This window comes from Condylura cristata, unplaced genomic scaffold (genome assembly GCF_000260355.1).
Source record: "Condylura cristata isolate star-nosed mole 26May11 unplaced genomic scaffold, ConCri1.0 scaffold00034, whole genome shotgun sequence".
In the NCBI taxonomy this organism is placed as follows: Eukaryota; Metazoa; Chordata; class Mammalia; order Eulipotyphla; family Talpidae; genus Condylura; species Condylura cristata.
In genome coordinates, this window is record NW_004567135.1 from 3,016,445 (window position 1) to 3,033,856 (window position 17,412).

General features: G+C 54.5%; 1 protein-coding gene across 7 annotated transcripts; it reads left to right on the forward strand.

Annotated features, from left to right (window-relative positions):
• Window positions 1-2,092: 2,092 nt before the first annotated feature.
• On the forward strand, window positions 2,093-17,233 carry PAN2 (PAN2 poly(A) specific ribonuclease subunit). 7 transcript variants are annotated; one of them, XM_012732539.1, is made up of 26 exons: window positions 2,093-2,313; window positions 2,866-3,265; window positions 6,410-6,579; window positions 6,675-6,795; window positions 7,199-7,276; window positions 7,642-7,909; window positions 8,258-8,600; window positions 8,777-8,873; window positions 9,896-10,015; window positions 10,201-10,320; window positions 10,527-10,655; window positions 11,249-11,448; window positions 11,551-11,687; window positions 11,822-11,928; window positions 12,332-12,430; window positions 12,520-12,593; window positions 12,693-12,843; window positions 13,106-13,249; window positions 13,375-13,434; window positions 13,638-13,728; window positions 14,512-14,669; window positions 14,774-14,917; window positions 15,035-15,214; window positions 15,319-15,412; window positions 16,114-16,311; window positions 16,625-17,233. In XM_012732539.1, exons 2-26 carry the CDS (start codon window positions 2,984-2,986, stop codon window positions 16,657-16,659), a joined length of 3,600 nt encoding a protein of 1,199 aa, XP_012587993.1. In that variant the 5' UTR covers window positions 2,093-2,313; window positions 2,866-2,983; the 3' UTR covers window positions 16,660-17,233. The 7 variants fall into 7 exon arrangements, with proteins under 7 accessions (XP_012587993.1, XP_012587992.1, XP_004692685.1 ...); XM_012732538.1 differs by having other exon boundaries at window positions 2,093-2,229; XM_004692628.2 differs by having other exon boundaries at window positions 2,093-2,229; window positions 11,554-11,687; window positions 12,696-12,843.
• Window positions 17,234-17,412: the final 179 nt, after the last annotated feature.

A 17,412-nucleotide genomic window follows, 5' to 3' on the forward strand; every position in this document is an offset into this window, starting at 1 on the left:
CTCCTGCTTCCCCCAGTGCCGGCTCCCGCTGCGCAGCTGGAGCGCCAGCTCTACCTTTAAGCCAAGTCCTGGGCCCGGGCACTTTTCTTGTGTCAACCCATGTTACTCTGAAAAGGACCCAAGGAGGTGCTGTTATGGCCCCCGTGTTGCAAATGAGGAAACTGAGGTGCAGAGCTGGGGACCCGGCCCAAGATCACAGAATTAAGTGTGTTGTGCCAGTTTTCAAGTTTCCCAGAGACCACCAAGGAACCGATTCTATGCAAAGCACCGGAGGGTCTTTATTGCAAGCTTGAGCCTGGGCTCCCAACATGCAGCGACGCAGCAGCCGAAGTTGAGAGCCCGGAGCTCAGGGAAGGCAGGTTTTTATTACAGAAGAGGGGAGGTTAGCCCAGCAGAATTTTGCTCAGCAGTGCATTGATTGGTGGACACTGAACGAAGTTATCTTGTCTTAACCGGGTTGATCTATGCATGTAAGATGTGACCTTAGGACATCTGGTGTTTTCCTGATACGTGCTGGTTACTTGCCCACTTGCTAATTGGCTGTTGCTATGGGATGAGCAAGATTAGGACATTTACAGTTAAACTCGGCCTGGGCGCCTTGTTGATAACTGAAACTTAGGCCTGGCTGGTTCAGAAGCATTCTGAAGCCTGTCATGGCGTCACTTTGGTCTTAAAAGTGTAAAGAATCCTGCCATCGACAGCTTGGATTCTGAGCTTGTGGTCATCATTCCACTGCCGGACACTCTGGACACTCTGGTAACACAGGGGTGTGGTCATGCAGCTCATTAGCCTCAGGTAGCTGTGTGTCTCCAGCCCATATCTCATGGGTCTGTCAACTTCCTCAACATGGACATTTCTTCAAGTGTAGAAGTGGTCTCAGTTGCTCGTGCCGTACCTACGTTTTTGTGAGATTTTAAATCTTGGAACTTATGGAGTCTGGTCATTTTTTTTTTTATTAGTTGAAGTCTGGTCATTTTGACAGTCCTCTGTTACATTTTCTCTCAGTGCACCATGGACTGGGAGGAGCCGTCTAAATACTGGGAAGAGAAATTCTGTTTGGTTTTTTTTTTCAATTAAAGTCTAGGAGGGGGCAAGGGTGGACAGAAATGCTTTATTTACTTTTAAAATTTTTAAAGTTTATTTATGCATACAGAACTGGAGTACAGACCAGAGGTACAGGGGCTGTGAGAAGCTTCACCAGAGGCACAGTAGGGAGCAGAACAGGCCGACTGATGAAGTACACTGCTGAGGGGAGCAGCAGGCCGGTCAGGAGAGGTCTGTCGTGCCACGTGGATCAGCTCCTGGGGAACGGGATCAAACTCGTGCTGCACCACCTGGGAGGGCCCGGGAAATGCTTTAAAACTGCTCTCCGTGAGGAATTCCTCCACCAAGGGGGGACCTCTGGAGACTGGAGGGTCAGGAGAGACCTCACAAGATGGCCCCACTCCAGGGCAATTTGAGTTAGACTTCGGGGCTCCCTGAGAACAACTATAGACAGGTCTGGGGAGGCAGGCGTCTCCCCGTGGGACTCCTCGTCCCCACGAGGTGGGCGTTTGACGGCGGCGGTTCAGCTCCTGGGCACGCCTCCCTGGCCTGGCGGGAGAGGTGGGGGTAGGGCCCGCGGCGCTTCGGGTGAATGCTTTGCGCGTGGCGAAGGTGCAGCTCACAGCACCCAGAGAAGCGCCTGGCTCCTTCCCCCTCTCAGATCGGGCAGGGACAGAAGCGCGCTCGCCTCCGAGACCCGACAGTCTGAGGCGCGACCCGCTCAGCCCCGCGAGGAGGGCGGGTGGCCTGGGCGGGAAAACCCAGCGCTTTGCCTCGGGCGCTCCGGACTCCCGCTCCTAAGTCGCCGGAAGCACTTTCAAGGGCGTGCGCCCCAACCGCGCTCAAAGGCGGCTCCAGTTCAGGTGCCTCCGCGGAAAGGCAGCGCCGGTCCCACTTGTCCCCAATGGCACCCCGTCACGTCGTTGGCGCCCATCTCCTGACGTCACACGGCCCTCCGCGTGGCGTCGGTACCTGGCTCGTCCTGATTGGCTGGCGCGTGCCCCAACCCTCTCCCGATTGGAAGCGGCCGGAAGCCGCCGTCCCGTGCGCCCTAGGGTTAGGTTGAACCTGGTTCGCGGAGGAGAATTAGGGAAACTGGAATTTCCCGTGGAGTTGACGGCGTTTGTTCTCTCCTCCTCGTGTTAATTCCACGCGCTCCAAAATATCCGCCATGGAGAAATCTTGGTAATGATTCAATGCCCCTCTGCGTCCCAGGAACACATCCGACCCTTGCCCCGAGCCCTCCCCGCCGACGGGGGAGAATTCTGGGTAATTTATTATTGTGTTTCCCCCAGAGGATTCTGGGTAAATAGCTTTTTCCATCACCTTCCCTTACCCCGCCCCAATTGTGGATATCTGGCCGTTCTTACTTTCCCCCAGACAACCCTGGGTAACATCACAGAGGATTCTGGGAAACTTGTCTTATTCTACTTCTCAACCCCCACCCCTAATTCTGGGAGACAGGCACCTCAGCCTCCTCTACTTAACTCCTGCACCACAGTTGCTGCTCTTTCCACTGGTGTTGGGGGGGGACGCGGGGGGGTGAACCAGGCAAGTGCGCAGAGCTGGAGGAGGTGACAGGGTTACGTTAGATAGTGGGGTGGGGGTATGATGGCCTAGTGAGAGAAGGAAAGGGCGGCCTTTCTTCCACTCGCTGCCACTGCCCTGCCCCTTCCTGCCTGCTTTCCCCCTGCTTGGCACTTTCTGGCTTTTGCCTTCCTCCTCTCCAGGTAACCTAGGACTCACTAAGTACAAGTACCTACCCTTGGGCTGTGCGCCGACAGACCCGCCCCTGACTCAGCTGCCTCTTTCCCTTTGCAGGCCAGGATGTCCGTGGTAGCCTTCGCTGATGCTGTCCTGCGGAGGGTCGGGGCAGGCTTCTAAGGGGGCTGTGGCAAGGAAGGGCGTGACTCAGGTTTAATCTGCCGTCATCGTCATCATGGACTTCGAGGGTCTGGACCCTGGGCTGGCAGAGTACGCCCCTGCCATGCACTCTGCCCTGGACCCTGTGCTGGATCCCCACCTGAACCCCAGTCTGCTGCAGAATGTGGAGCTGGACCCCGAGGGAGTGGCTTTGGAGGCTCTTCCGGTCCAGGAATCAGTGCACATAATGGAAGGTGTCTACTCTGAGTTGCACAGCGTGGTGGCGGAAGTGGGCGTGCCTGTCTCGGTCTCCCACTTTGACTTGCACGAGGAGATGCTGTGGGCGGGAAGCCATGGGGTAAGAACTGACCCCCGGAAGGGCTCAGAGGTTGTAGCTCCAGGACCGCTGCTTTGCAGGGAGTCAAAACTGAGTTGAGGATCTCTGATTTAAGCCCAGAGGTGGGGAGTGGAGGGAGAAGAAGGGAGTTGATAGGGTCCAGATGAGTTGTACAGGTGTTATTTTTTCTAAAGGCGCCTCATTTCTGCAGTTTGACCATTCCATGCTCTGATTAGTTTTGATAACTACCTATGAGTCAGCCTGTAGTCATTCAAATACTGCCTCTTAATGATGCTTCTGTTTTCCATTTTTGTAATTATGGCATGGTTTTTTTTTTTTTTTAAGATTTATTTATTTATTCATCCACGAACTGGGGTTACAGACCAGAGGTTCAGGGGGAGAGAGGACTCATCAGAGACAGAGTGGGGAGCAGAACAGGCGGATCTACCGAAATCCACCGCTGAGGGGAGCAGCAGGAGACAGGAGAGGTCTGCTGTGCCCTATGGGTCACTCCCTGGTGGGGAATTGAACTTGTGCTGCAGTGGCTGCGGAAAGCTTCACAGTGCTGCGCTTTAACCTGTTGTGCCACCAGGGAGGGCCCAGTTATGGTGTGTTTAAATGCATGTGTCTGCATATCTTGCATGGAATTATTTTATCTTTGATCTTAATCTCTCTCAGTTACTAATGTTAATTTTTAAAATATGTATTCATGTTAACAGTATAAGGGAACCCAAAGGTTTTATAAGAAATAACAGCCTCTCCTTGGTTTATTAATTTACCTTCTATCCCGTGTGAATTCTTTTCCCATTAGAAAGAATGAATTTTGAATAATGTACTCATTTTAGTAGGACGTGTCTGCTGCCATGCTAGAGCCAAGGAATAGAGCAGAATAGAACATAATCTTTGCCCTCAAGGACTTGATAGGACAAAGAAAGGGGAAAAGACAAAACGGATAATTTTGTGGTACTGAGGGCCAGTGTAAAAATAGGTACCTGTTCTAGAGGACATAAAGGAGGGTCAGACGACCTCCAGAAGGTGAGACGTGACTGAGTTTTGAGAGATGATAAGGAGTCAGGTGGAGAAAATGTTATCTTGGTAAAAGCAGCAGGATAAAGAAAGACCCCCGAGGTGTTGGCGTGGAGAATGAAGAGTATAAAAACTACAGACAGTTAGGGTTACTGGGCTGGAAGATGAAGCAAGTGAGACATTAGACATTTCAACCACTGTTTTGTGAGCACCCATAGGCGCCAGAGTTTGCTTTGGGGCCTACGTTTGGAATAAACATTTAAAAGGCAACAAGAAACGGGGATTATAACTGAGATGGAAAAAGTCAACAAATGATGTAAAAAGAAACTATTGCTTTTTAAAAAGGCAACAAGAATACCTTTATAATATATCATATGTTAAATAGTATCCCTACGAAAATTAACTGGTATGGCTATTTTAGAAGCTGGTTGGAGGAGGTGCCTCTGGTTGTCGTGTTTTGTTTTGTTTTGTTTTTTTAAAGATTTATTTATGCATATAGAACTGGGGTACAGCCCAGAGGTACAGGGACAGTGAGAGGATTCACCAGTGTCAGAGTGGGGAGCAGAATAGGCAGATCGATGAAGTACACTGCTGAGGGAGCAACGGGGAGACAGGAGAGGTCTGCTGTGCCAGGTGGGTCGCTTCTGGGACTGGGGATCGAACTCGCAGGGAGGCAGCTGCGAAGCAGCTCTGGCTAGCTGCGCTGTGCTTTAACTCATTGTGCCACCAGGGAGGACCCCTGGTTGTCACATTTGAGGAGGAACCTGATGGAGACCCCAGGGTCTGTTTTAGGACCTCTGTAAGAAAGGGAGGGGCATTGCAAGTTCTAGGGGAAGAACATTGTGGAGAACTTTGTATGCTGTGGTAAAAGGACTTGGACTTGATCTTAGGCCACTGAAGCTTTTTATCCACGTGGCATGGAGCAGTTTGCATCTTAGGTGGAGTACTAAGGGAGCAGAATAGTTTGATTTAAGGAAAGCAGTGAGAACTCAGGCTGTTGTAATACTTTGCATAAAATATGATGGTCTGAATAAAACATTGAGAAAAGATTTGGGAAGTAAAGGCTTAAGTTGACTACTGGGTAGTCATCCACTGAGTTGATCATGACAGTATAAAGAATACAGTTACTAGGGCCTCCCTGGTGGCTCAGTGGGTTGAAGCTCAGCATTGTGAGGCTGTCGCAACCACTACAGTATGAGTTCGATCCCTGGCCAGGGAGTGACCTACATGGCATGGCAGACCTCTCCTGACCTGCCTGCTGCTCCCCTCAGCAGTGTATTTCAGTGGATCCGCTCTGTCTGGTGAATCCTCTCACTCCCCCTCCCCCGCACCTCTGGCCTGTACCCCAATTCTGTATGCATAACTGAAGCTTAAAAAAAAATAAGAATACAGTTAAAAGAATAGGAACAGGATAAAATAGGTGAACTCATTGTAGTATGTAATGAATTTGAGGTTCTCATGGGATATCTGAGGAAGAACTTTTGTAGGTGTTTGAATGCTTAAGTCTGAATTTTGAGGCAGTGGTCTCCACTACAGAAGCTTTAAGGTGGACTGTCAGAATCTTGAAGAGTGGGAAAGCTTACCTAGAAAGACAGGCAATCTGGTAGCGGGAACAACCGTGTTTCAAGAATGGTCAGCAGGGGTGCCCATGGGCGCGGGTGTGAGCTAAGAGTCAGGAGAGAAGCCAGCAGTGAGTAGTGTCATGAGAACCACATGAGGAATGAGTTTCACATTCTCTCTTTTAGCCTGTGACCCCCGGGACACATTTCCCAGATGGCTGGTAGAGACTTAACTGTGGAACAGAAGCAAGCCAGCTGGCCGCTGGAGGCTTGGACCCCGTCCCTGGCCTTCAACACGGTTCTGCCCCGCTGAGCCATGAGGGCTGGGCAGGGTCTCTGGGAGCGCAAAGTGGGGCGGGGTTCCCAGAAGCACTTTGCGAAGCACTAAGCCAGCGTGCTACTGGGGGTGCCCATGTCTTTTTCGCTGAGATTGACCAGCCCCTCTGGGGCCTTCTGCCTCGTCGCTGCTGGCCAGAAAGGCAGGCAGGGCCAGAAACGGGCTGAGCCAAACCCGGCCCTGCCCTCTCCCTGGGATGGCCTGGCCCCACTCAGGGTCTGCGGCCATCCTTCTGCCCCTCAGGGCCACGCTACTTCGTTTTTCGGCCCCGCCTTGGAGCGCTATTCCTCCTTCCAAGTCAGCGGCAGCGATGACATTCGGCAGATCCAGAGCCTGGAGAACGGGGTCCTTTTCCTCACCAAGAGCAACCTCAAGTATATGGCTCGTGGGGGCCTCATTATATTTGACTACCTGTAAGTGCTTCTCGGCTCTGGTCTCTCTGAATGGGGCGCCAAGAGCTTGGGAGCTTCCGAGACACTGGCCTCTTCGCCCTTCCTGTCCCCCGCAGGCTGGAGGAGAGCGAGGACATGCACAGCCTCCTGCTGACGGACAGCAGCACGCTGCTCATGGGAGGGCTGCAGAGCCACATCCTGGAGATTGACCTTAACACCGTCCAGGAGACTCAGAAGGTGAAGAGCCATGCGGGGCCTGGGTTTGCGGGGCCCAGACGGGGAGCTTGCAGCGCTGGGCGTGTGACTCCTGCTCTTCTTTGGTGTGTGGGAAGAGGGAATTTTTTTCTTGTAAATATTTATTTATGCATACAAGAACTGGGGTACAGGCCAGAGTTTTGCAGGGGTGAGAGGATTCACCAGGGAGAGTGGGGAGCAGAACAGGCGGATCTACTGAAGCACACTGCTGAGGGGAGCAGTGGACGGGTCAGGAGCGGTCTGCTGAGCCCTGGGGATTCCTCCCTGGCCGGGGGTTGAACTTGTGATGCAGCGGCTGTGGACAGCTTCACAGTGCTGCACTTTAGCCTATTGTGCCACCAGGGAGGCCTGGAAGGGATTCTCACTGGTTCTCGTTCCTCCGCAGTATGCAGTCGAGACACCCGGGGTCACCATCATGAGACAGACAAATCGCTTCTTCTTTTGTGGCCACACATCCGGCAAGGTGGCTGGGTTCCATTTCGCCCCCACTCAGGGCCCTGTTTCACCAGATAAGGCTCTGCCCTTCCCTCAGTTCTGGAGTTATAGGTGTGGCGGGGGGAGGGGTGGGGAGTGGGTTGAGTCCTGTTCAGCTGTGTTGTACTAGAAGCCTATCTCACCACCCGCTGTTTCTCGTCACTGGTACCTCAGAGGTGAAGGTATAGGAATGCTCTTTGGGATTCTTTCCAGTTCTTGACTTCTCTTTGTGCCTTTTCTGTTTCCCATATCCCAGAGCTTAGTCGTTTTGGTGGGGCCTCCCAGGGTGAGGGAGGAGGCGGTGGCCCTTGCTGCCCACGACACTGGCGAGTAATGCCGTTCTCTCTGCCTCAGATTTCCCTGAGAGACCTCCGTTCCTTTAAAGTGGAGCATGAGTTTGATGCTTTCTCAGGGAGTCTGTCAGACTTTGATGTGCACGGCAACCTGCTGGCCGCCTGTGGCTTCTCCAGCCGCCTCACCGGCCTTGCCTGCGACCGCTTCCTCAAAGTGTATGACCTGCGCATGATGCGCGCCATCACGCCACTCCAGGTGCACGTGGATCCTGCCTTCCTGCGCTTCATCCCCACGTACACTTCGCGGCTGGCCATCATCTCCCAGTCAGGTGTGGAGGGGACGAAGAGGGAGCGGGAAGGCCCTGGGGGCAGACGGGATGGGGCACCAGGTGGAATATACTTCTGGGAACTTCTTTGTCAGAGGGGAGTGACCTTTCAGTGGACTCTCAGAGTCGCACTTAGGTTGGTCACCAGCTGGAGTTTTCATCTTCACAGAAAAAGGTAAAGGTGGAATTGGCAAAACAGCTCCGAACCGCCCTTCGTGGGTGGCAGGCTCCGGGTGCCACCGCACGGAGGCTTCCAGAGCAGCAGCCTGTCTCCAGGCCTGCTTGGGACCCAGTAGGCAGGGTGGCGCCCGCGCCCCGCCCAGACTCAGCGGGCTTCCCTCTCCTTCCCAGGACAGTGCCAGTTCTGTGAGCCCACGGGCCTGGCCAACCCAGCAGACATCTTTCATGTGAATCCTGTGGGGCCTCTGCTGATGACATTTGACGTGTCAGCCAGCAAGCAGGCCCTGGCCTTTGGGGACTCTGAGGGCTGCGTTCACCTCTGGACTGACTCCCCCGAGCCTTCCTTCAACCCCTACTCCCGGGAGACCGAGTTTGCCTTGCCCTGCCTCGTGGACTCTCTGCCCGCTCTGGACTGGAGCCAGGACCTGCTGCCTCTCTCCCTCATCCCTGTCCCACTCACCACCGACACGCTTCTCTCGGACTGGCCGGCTGCCAACTCTGTTCCAGCTCCCAGGTTGTACACCTCACGTCCTGGCCGAAGCGGGGGGCGGGGCTGAGATGCCGAGCCCCCTTCTTTCCTGGGCTTGGTCTCCCTCACTGTTTTCTTTCTCTTTCTCCCACTGGCCCATGGGGCTTGGGGGTGGATGGGCAGACCGCACCCCCTCAAGCCAGAGCTCTGCTGCATTCTAGGCGAGCGCCCCCCGTGGATGCAGAGATTCTGCGCACCATGAAGAAGGTGGGCTTCATCGGCTACGCGCCCAACCCCCGGACCCGGCTGCGCAACCAGGTCTGTTCAGAGGGGAGGCTCAGACCGCCCTCCAGCCCATGACAGCCTCCTCTCCTGTTCTTTTCCTGACCCTCGGTCGTTTCTGGTTTTAGTCAGTAGAGACTTCTTGAGGCCCAGTGAATTGCAGGGCTATGCTAGGTGTTAGGAAGACTCAGAGGCGGAGGAGGTAGAGGTTTTGCTCTGAAGAAGTTAGTGTTTGGTGGATGAGGCTATGACCTAAACCTAACAGAAATTATTTATGTTCTATTGTTAAATTCGTCTTTTAAGCATTTATTTACTTATGCATACAGAACTGGGGTACAGGCCAGAGGTGTGGGGGAGAAAGGTAAGAGGACTCACCAGAGATAGAGTGGGGAGCAGAACAGGCCGATCAATGAAGTGCACTGCTGAGGCGAGCAGCGGGGAGACAGGAGAGGGCTGCCGCGCCCTGGGGTCCCTCCGTAGCCGGGATCGAACACGTGCTGCCTCGTGGTGCTGCACGTTAACCCTCTGGCCACCAGGAAGGGCCTCTGTTGTTAAATTCTGTAAGAATCTTAAAAGCATTCAGCTGCAATGCTTTTTGGAGGGAAAAGTGTTCCTCTGGGCTGACGTGGTCAGGGCTGGCACGCTGAACAGCCGTGGAAGCTGGAAAGGGGGCAGGAGGCAGGTGGGCCGCGCCAAGGGAGAGCTTGTTTGTGAGAGGTCCCCAAAGGCGTAACTGCAGGAAATGTGTGTGGGGGTGCGACCGCTCCACCTGACCGGAGCAGCCGCTCAGACTGGGAGCTAGAGACAACCGTCAGAAGGGCCGGGGAAGCCGCGAGAGCAGCAGGGGAGCCTCGCACCAGAGGGGCGGCGGGGAAGCCTGTGTGCTGGCCGTGTGCTGGGCACAGATTAATGGGCCGGATGGGCAGTGACTGCAGCCAAGGGAGCAGTGGGTGCTGGAAACCCAGTGGGGCAGATTGTTTCAGTGCTGGGGAACAGGTGGGAAGTAGCTGAGGCGACTAAGCGATCCAGCACCGTTAACCTGTCTTTCAAAACTCCAGATTCCTTACCGCCTGAAGGAGTCGGACAGTGACTTTGACAGCTTCAGCCAGGTCACCGAATCCCCGATAGGACGGGAAGAGGAGCCCCATCTCCACATGGTCTCTAAGAAATACCGGAAGGTGCTGGGGACACCCGGGGGAACCCTGGGAGTTTGGGCCTGAGAAGGGAGTCGAATGAGAAGGGGGGCTCCGTGGAGGCCCTTCTCCTGCCACCGGGACGTGGGGGGCGGTTCAGAGAAAGCAGGACTGTGGGGAGCCGGGGACTCACTGGCATCGTCATCCTGCTCAGACTGTGTCTGCCTCAGGTGACCATCAAATACTCCAAGCTAGGGCTGGAAGACTTCGACTTCAAGCACTACAATAAGACCCTGTTTGCTGGGCTGGAGCCTCACATTCCCAACGCCTACTGCAATTGCATGATCCAGGTGAAGGGGCTGTTCCTGCATCTTGGAGGCACCGACGGCCTTCTCTAGGGCCCACACCCAGTCCTTTTGCCCCATCACCCCAAGAAGCCCCGTTATCATGGCCTCCGCGGCCATCTTCCTCGCCCACAGGCGTCAGATCCCCATGAAGCTGCGGCGCCTGCCCCTCGTGCTGCCTGCCAGTGGCACAGGTCTGCTCTCGCCTGCAGGTGCTCTACTTCCTGGAGCCTGTTCGCTGTCTCATTCAGAACCATCTTTGCCAGAAGGAGTTCTGCCTGGCATGTGAGCTGGGGTTCCTCTTCCACATGTTGGACCTCTCTCGGGGTGACCCTTGTCAGGTCAGTGCCTGAAACGTGGACAGTTGGCGGGCAGCAGTGGGGACATCGCTGCGCACGTGCAGAGCGCACGCCTTTGCGCCGGCACATCCTTGCCCCAGCGCAGCCGTCCCGCTCGAGACGCTACTGAGCTGGCATTCGTGCCCCGGGCGTGGGGTCAGCCTCCTGTGCAGCGGGTGCGCAGCTCTGCTTGCCCGGCGCCGAAGCCCCTGCACCCCACCCCTCCTCCCGCCTTGCCTCCCTGCTGGAAACCACCATGGTTTCAGAACCTGAGGGTTGTTTTTGTCTCACCAGTTTGTTCTCTTTGGTTCTATTTCCCAAGCGGGCTAAACCAGCTCGCTCTCTTTCGCTTTCTGGCTTATTCACCCGGTTTAATCACCTTGAGGCCCGCTTGCATCGCCCCAGAATGCACTGCGCCACCTGTGTTAATAGTTGAGTCACAGTCCCCGGGGGTGTGCGCCGGGCACCGTTCTCCATGCAGTCGCCAGTCAGCGGCCGTTCAGGTTGATCCCAGACCCTGGCGCCGCCGCTGCCCGCAGAGGGTACTAGTCGTGCCTCGCGGCCCACCCACATAATGTGCTCCTTTCTCCACCTAGGGCAGCAACTTCCTGCGGGCATTCCGTACCATCCCCGAGGCCTCCGCCCTTGGTCTCATCCTGGCTGACTCCGACGAAGCTTCGGGCAAGGGCAGTCTGGCCAGGCTCATTCAGAGGTGGAACCGCTTTATTCTCACTCAGCTACATCAGGACATGCAGGAGCTGGAAGTACCCCAGGCTTACCGAGGCGCCGGGGGCAGGTGTGGACTCAGGACGGGCTTGTGTCCGGCCACATGGCCGGCCCTTGTGCCTTGCAGGGCCTGCTGGCCCCCGTGTGCATAGATAGCCCCCTCGTCTCTCAGCAGCTTCTGCTCGTCGGGGGACTCTGTCATAGGACAGCTGTTCAGCTGTGAGATGGAGAATTGCAGCCTTTGCCGCTGCGGCAGCGAGACCGTGCGAGCCTCGTCCACCCTGCTCTTCACACTCTCCTACCCAGAGGGTAGTGGCAGTGGTATACCCTGGGCTGGGCAGGGCCCCATGTCTTGTAACACCGGAAGAGAGGTGGGGGGTGGGGTGGTGGCTGGCAGTGGGTACCGGGCAGAGCCTGGAGTGAAGCGTCCAGTTTCCCTGCAGATAAATCTGGGAAGAACTGTGACTTTGCCCAGGTGCTACAGAGAAGTATCTGCCTGGAGCAGAACACACAGGCCTGGTGTGACAACTGTGAGAAGTACCAACCCACGGTGAGTGCCCTGTGCTCGGGCTCTGCCTTGGGTCAGCACTGCCAGCTGGACGAGGGTGGGGACAGCCCCGATCCAAATCCAGTATATATATTTTTTTAAGATTTACTTATTTACTCACACAAGAACTGGGGTACAGGCCAGACGTGTGGGGGTAAGAAGATTCCCCAGAGATAGAATGGGGAGCAGAACAGGTGGATCTGCTGAAACCCACTACTGAGGGAGCAGAGGGGGAGACAGGAGAGGGCTGCTGCGCCCTGGGGGTCCCTGCCTGGCCAGGATCCAGCTCTGCTGCAGGGGCTGGGCAGCTTCACAGTGCTGCGCTGTAACCCGCTGTGCCGCCAGGGGGCCGCCTACAGGTTTCTCCCTGGCAGCCCCTGCCATTTCCCTTGTGGTATCTTTTCAGATTCAGACCCGCAACATTCGCCATCTGCCAGATATTCTTGTTATCAACTGTGAAGTGAATAGCTTGAAAGAAGCTGATTTCTGGAGAATGCAGGCTGAGGTAAGTGAGGACCACCCTCATTTTCTCTTCCTTCTAACCTCCACACATGGTTGCTCCTGAGGAACTGAATTTTCCCCCCTCGTGTTCAGGTTGCCTTCAAGATGGCAATAAAAAAACATGGTGGGGAAATCTCGAAGAACAAGGAGTTTGCTTTGACTGACTGGTAGGTATTGTCTTGGGGTCCTCAGAGGATGGAACTGCCAGTGGCTCCTCCTGCCTCTGGCTCCGTCTCCTCAGATCCGTTTCCAATCCCCTACCTCAGTAGGAAGGACCTGAGAAGCCCGGAGGGCATGCTCGTGTGTCCCTCCGTTGAGGAGCTGAAGAATGTCTGGCTGCCCTTTTCCATTCGCATGAAGATGACCAAGAACAAGGGGCTGGATGTTTGCAATTGGACTGATGGGGATGAGATTCAGGTTGAAACGCTGGGGAAGGGCTGGAGGGTAAGGGAGAGAAGGCTGGGGTAGAAGCCGGGCAGGGGAAGACGGAAGTCCGTAGCGCAGAGAACGGGAGTAAGTCGTTGGCTTTCCTGGAGGGACTCCGGTCAGATGCCGCGGATGGGCTGAGAGAAGGGAGCCCGCCCAGCTCCCCGTGCCCTAGACTCCAGCTCCCTGGCTCGCCCCTCCCCCTCGCTCCCCATCCTTAAACTGAGCTTAGCAGCCTGGGTCCCCCTGACAGTGGGGCCCGGCCAGGGCAGAGGAGGAGCATGGTGTCTGTGTGTACGACCTGATGGCCACCGTGGTGCACATCCTGGACTCGCGCACAGGGGGCAGCCTGGCGGCCCACATCAAAGTCGGTGAGACCTACCACCAGCGCAAGGAGGTGAGTGAGGCACTGGGCAAGGGAGACCGGCGGGGCCAGGCGCAGCCCAGCTCTGCCTGCGACTTGAGTCTGTGCCGAGGGTTCAGCACCACTTTTGGCCTCTGTCTTGCTCTGCATTTCCACAGGGGGTTACCCACCAGCAGTGGTATCTCTTCAATGACTTTCTTATTGAACCCATTGACAAGGTTAGTCATAACAATTTCCATTTCCCTCTTTCTTAGCATCATTCTCAGAGCCCCGAGAGTACCAGGCAGATCCAGAAGGGGGGGTACCCCAGAAAAGGAAGCATTCATAGATTTAAAAACAGCACCAAGTCCTGGCTTCTGTCTAACTGGGGACTCGGGCCCCAGGCTCCCACACAGGCCGCTAAGTGTCTTTTCTTTTATAGCATGAAGCTGTGCAGTTTGACATGGACTGGAAAGTGCCTGCGATCCTATATTACGTCAAAAGGAATCTTAATTCCAGATACAACCTGAACAGTAAGTGGGCGAGGATAGAGCCAGGACTGACCTTTAGGAAGAGACCTGGGAAGTAGCTTACTCAGATAAGGCTTAGTAGCCAGGGTTAAAAAGAGATTTCTGCTCCTCAGGTCCTGAACTGAGAAGCTGGAGGCCCTCCAGAGACCATAGGTCTGAGGCACCCGCAGGGTGGGGAAGGCAGGCCTGGAAACGTAGTGGGCGAGAGCACACGGACCAGTGATGGGCTCTGGGTACTCTGTGGTGGGACAGTGATGGTGACCACACCGGAGGGAGAGGTCCTGCCCTGTCAGAAATCTTAACAAGGCCACAAGCACAAGGTCCTTACTAAACTGTGATTGAAAAAACAAAACGCCGTAAAGGAAAAAAACGAAAGAAGCTGTACATTCTAAGGACGTAGTGTGGAAGAGACAGGGGAGGGGAAAATCACCAAAATGGAGAAGGTTGTGATTTTTCAGTCTACTCCCACATGAAGGGCTCTTCTGAAGGGCTTCCTTGTTAGGCCCCTTGTTGGTACATTTAAACCACAGTTTTCTCTGGAACCTTATTTTTCTAGGTTTTCCAAGCCAACGTCCGAAGGGAACATTTTACTCTCTCCTCTTCGTGGCTTTGTTTCTTAGCAGCTGTCTTGCTGTGTTCTGACTTGACCCACCCGGTCCCTCTCCGCTCAGGTGGCTCATCAGACATCTTTCTACTCATGTCTGATGACGGAGGGGTCACAGTGCAGACTGGCTCCCTGGTCACTTCCCTATCCCAGCTGTCTGCCCTCTGGACTCTCCCTTCCAGTCAAGAACCCTATTGAGGCCAGCGTGCTGCTGGCGGAAGCCTCCCTAGCACGGAAGCAGAGGAAAACACACACTACCTTTATTCCACTGATGCTGAATGAGATGCCGCAGGTTGGGGACCTGGTGGGCCTGGATGCTGAATTTGTCACCCTGAATGAGGTAACCCCCGAAAAAAAGGTGGGGGGTGCGAAGAGAACGCAGGATCTCAGGCTGTTTGGAGCCGTGAGCGTCTCTCCGACGCCCTTGTTAACGCCTGGGTGTAGGAGGAGGCGGAGCTGCGCAGTGACGGCACCAAGTCCACCATCAAGCCGAGCCAGATGTCAGTGGCGAGAATCACCTGTGTTCGAGGCCAGGGGCCCAACGAGGGTATCCCCTTCATTGATGACTACATCTCTACCCAGGAGCAGGTATCAAGAGTGCGAAGGAGCGAGCGAGACAGACCCTTTGCTTATGTAGAGTGCTCTGGAACCCAGGGGCTCTCTGGCCGCCTACCCTGGGCCACTTGTCCTTCTCTCTACCCCCAGGTGGTTGATTACCTGACCCAGTATTCGGGCATAAAGCCAGGAGACCTCGATGCCAAGATTTCCTCTAAGCACCTTACCACTCTCAAGTCGACCTACTTAAAGCTCCGTTTTCTCATAGACATTGGCGTCAAGTTTGTGGGTCACGGCCTACAGAAGGACTTCAGAGTCATCAACCTCATGGTTCGGGCAGGGCGCTTTGGGCTCTTTGGAAATGGGCCCCTCGGGGTTACATGTGCCTTTAAGAACGGCCCTCCCTTCATTCTCCCACTCTCTGGCCCTTGCAGGTGCCCAAGGACCAAGTCCTTGACACTGTCTACCTGTTTCACATGCCCCGAAAACGAATGATTTCCCTGCGATTTCTTGCCTGGTACTTTCTAGGTGAGTTTCCCTATGGTGTTCATTAAGGGCAGGAAAACATGTGGGAGACACCCAGTGATTAGGGGGAACTGAGTTAGTAGTAAGAGTGACTCATGGATTTAGCTAGCTTCAGGACCCTTCTGTACACTAGGAGAGTGTTTGGTTCTTCCCCCAAGGGCAGTCGTGTATGTGCATGCGTGTGTGCGTTTGTGCATGCGTGTGTGTGCGTGCGTGTGCGTGTGTGTACGCGCATGCGCACGTGAGTCTCTGACTTTTCACATTGGCCACATGGTAGATTATCCCCCCACTACTATTCCTTATATCCCCTCCCCAATATGAGAATGCTCATGGTGTTTATTAAAATCCACAGTTTTTGCCCACTGGTTTTTGTAAGTATTTTACTTTATCAGTGTCTACTAGTATTTGTTTTTATCATTCTGACTTTCGGTACTACACATAGTTCCTCAGGCTCCTTCCCTTTGATGACGATGGCTGCATTTCAACTTAGGGCTGACTAGCTGTCCATGTTGTGAAGACACCACATTTTCTGCATCTAGTCATCTATTATGGACGCTTAAGCTGCTTCCCTGTCCTTTAATTATTATAAACAGTGCAGGAAGTCAGTTTTTTCTTGTTGCGTACGGGAAGATAGAGGGCTAAGTAGGGGACATGTTGTAGCCTCCCTTCGCCAGGTACCAAGCTATTCCATTTTGACTCCCCAGACCTGAAGATTCAGGGAGAGACCCACGACAGTATAGAGGATGCCCGCACAGCGCTGCAGCTCTACCGAAAGTACCTGGAGCTGAGCAAGAACGGCACTGAACTGGAGTCTTTCCACAAAGTACTCAAAGGTCTATATGAGAAGGGGCGGAAGATGGACTGGAAGGTGCCTGAGCCAGAGGGCCAGACGAGCCCCAAGAGTAAGGCCTGGGTTGGGACAAGGGGGGCTGGACTGGGCGGGTTTTGATCGTGCACATGAAGATTAAACGTGCCGCGACGCTGATGGCGATGCTGACGCCAACATTCCGCTACTGTAACGGGGTTATAAGGCCCCGAGTCCCTTCAGCATTCAGTGACATGTGTTACTGTTGAAACCCTCTGGTGGTCCTCACCTCATGGTGTCCAACTAAAATGTCTGGAGCGGGGGGCTTGTCCTGTTTTCTTTCGCATGTTTTCTTCATAAAAAGATTCTCCACTCCCTAGAAATGTCATTTCTTGTTTTGTCTCTGACAGATGCAGCTGTCTTCTCCCCGGTGCTGGCGCTCTGAGCTCACCTTCCCCTGACCAGCTACTTAACTCTCCCTCATTGTTCTGTGGCCCCAGAACTGGGAGATGACTTTCCAGGTTGGCTATACCCTGTCCACTTCTCAGGGTCTGCAGACGGTGCTATTCATAGAACTGGAAATGCAGCAGAGCTGTGCAGAGGGTCTAAAAGCCAGACCCCTTTTTCGTGGGTCACAGAGTGGTGTGCCAGAAACAGTTTTGAGGTGACCCAGGTGGAAAGTAGTCGGTGTTCTTAATAAATATGCTAGGGAAATCATATCCAGAAGCTCCTGGAGTGAAAACTTACTGCCTAGTTCGTTAAGACACAACAGTAACTCAAGATTGACCGCCAGTCTCTGCGGGGTGCCCGGAGGCAAGCTTGTGGCGCCATCCCAGCAAACCAGTGTTGCCAACACCACCACTGCCAAAGCGACCCGCCGTCCTGGACAGGAGTGGCTGGCCTCCGCCTCCCACAGCCGGGAGGCCTCGTCTTCCATCCACTTGCCTGTCCCAAGTTTTGTTTCCTGTTATTTTTTAAAATTTTTGTTTTAAACTGCATGTTTTGTAAAATAAAACCAAAACCAGTCTTGGCTGTACGTAGCTCGCGGGGAACCTCTGAGGTCAGACATCCGGCCTTGTCTTCTATCGCAATTGGGAAAATCAAGGCTTTCACATTCCCGCCTAAGGAAAAGCGTGAGGCGCGGGGGCCACCCAGCGCCAGGGCCGGGCTCTGTCCAGCTCGCGCCCGCGTCGGGCGC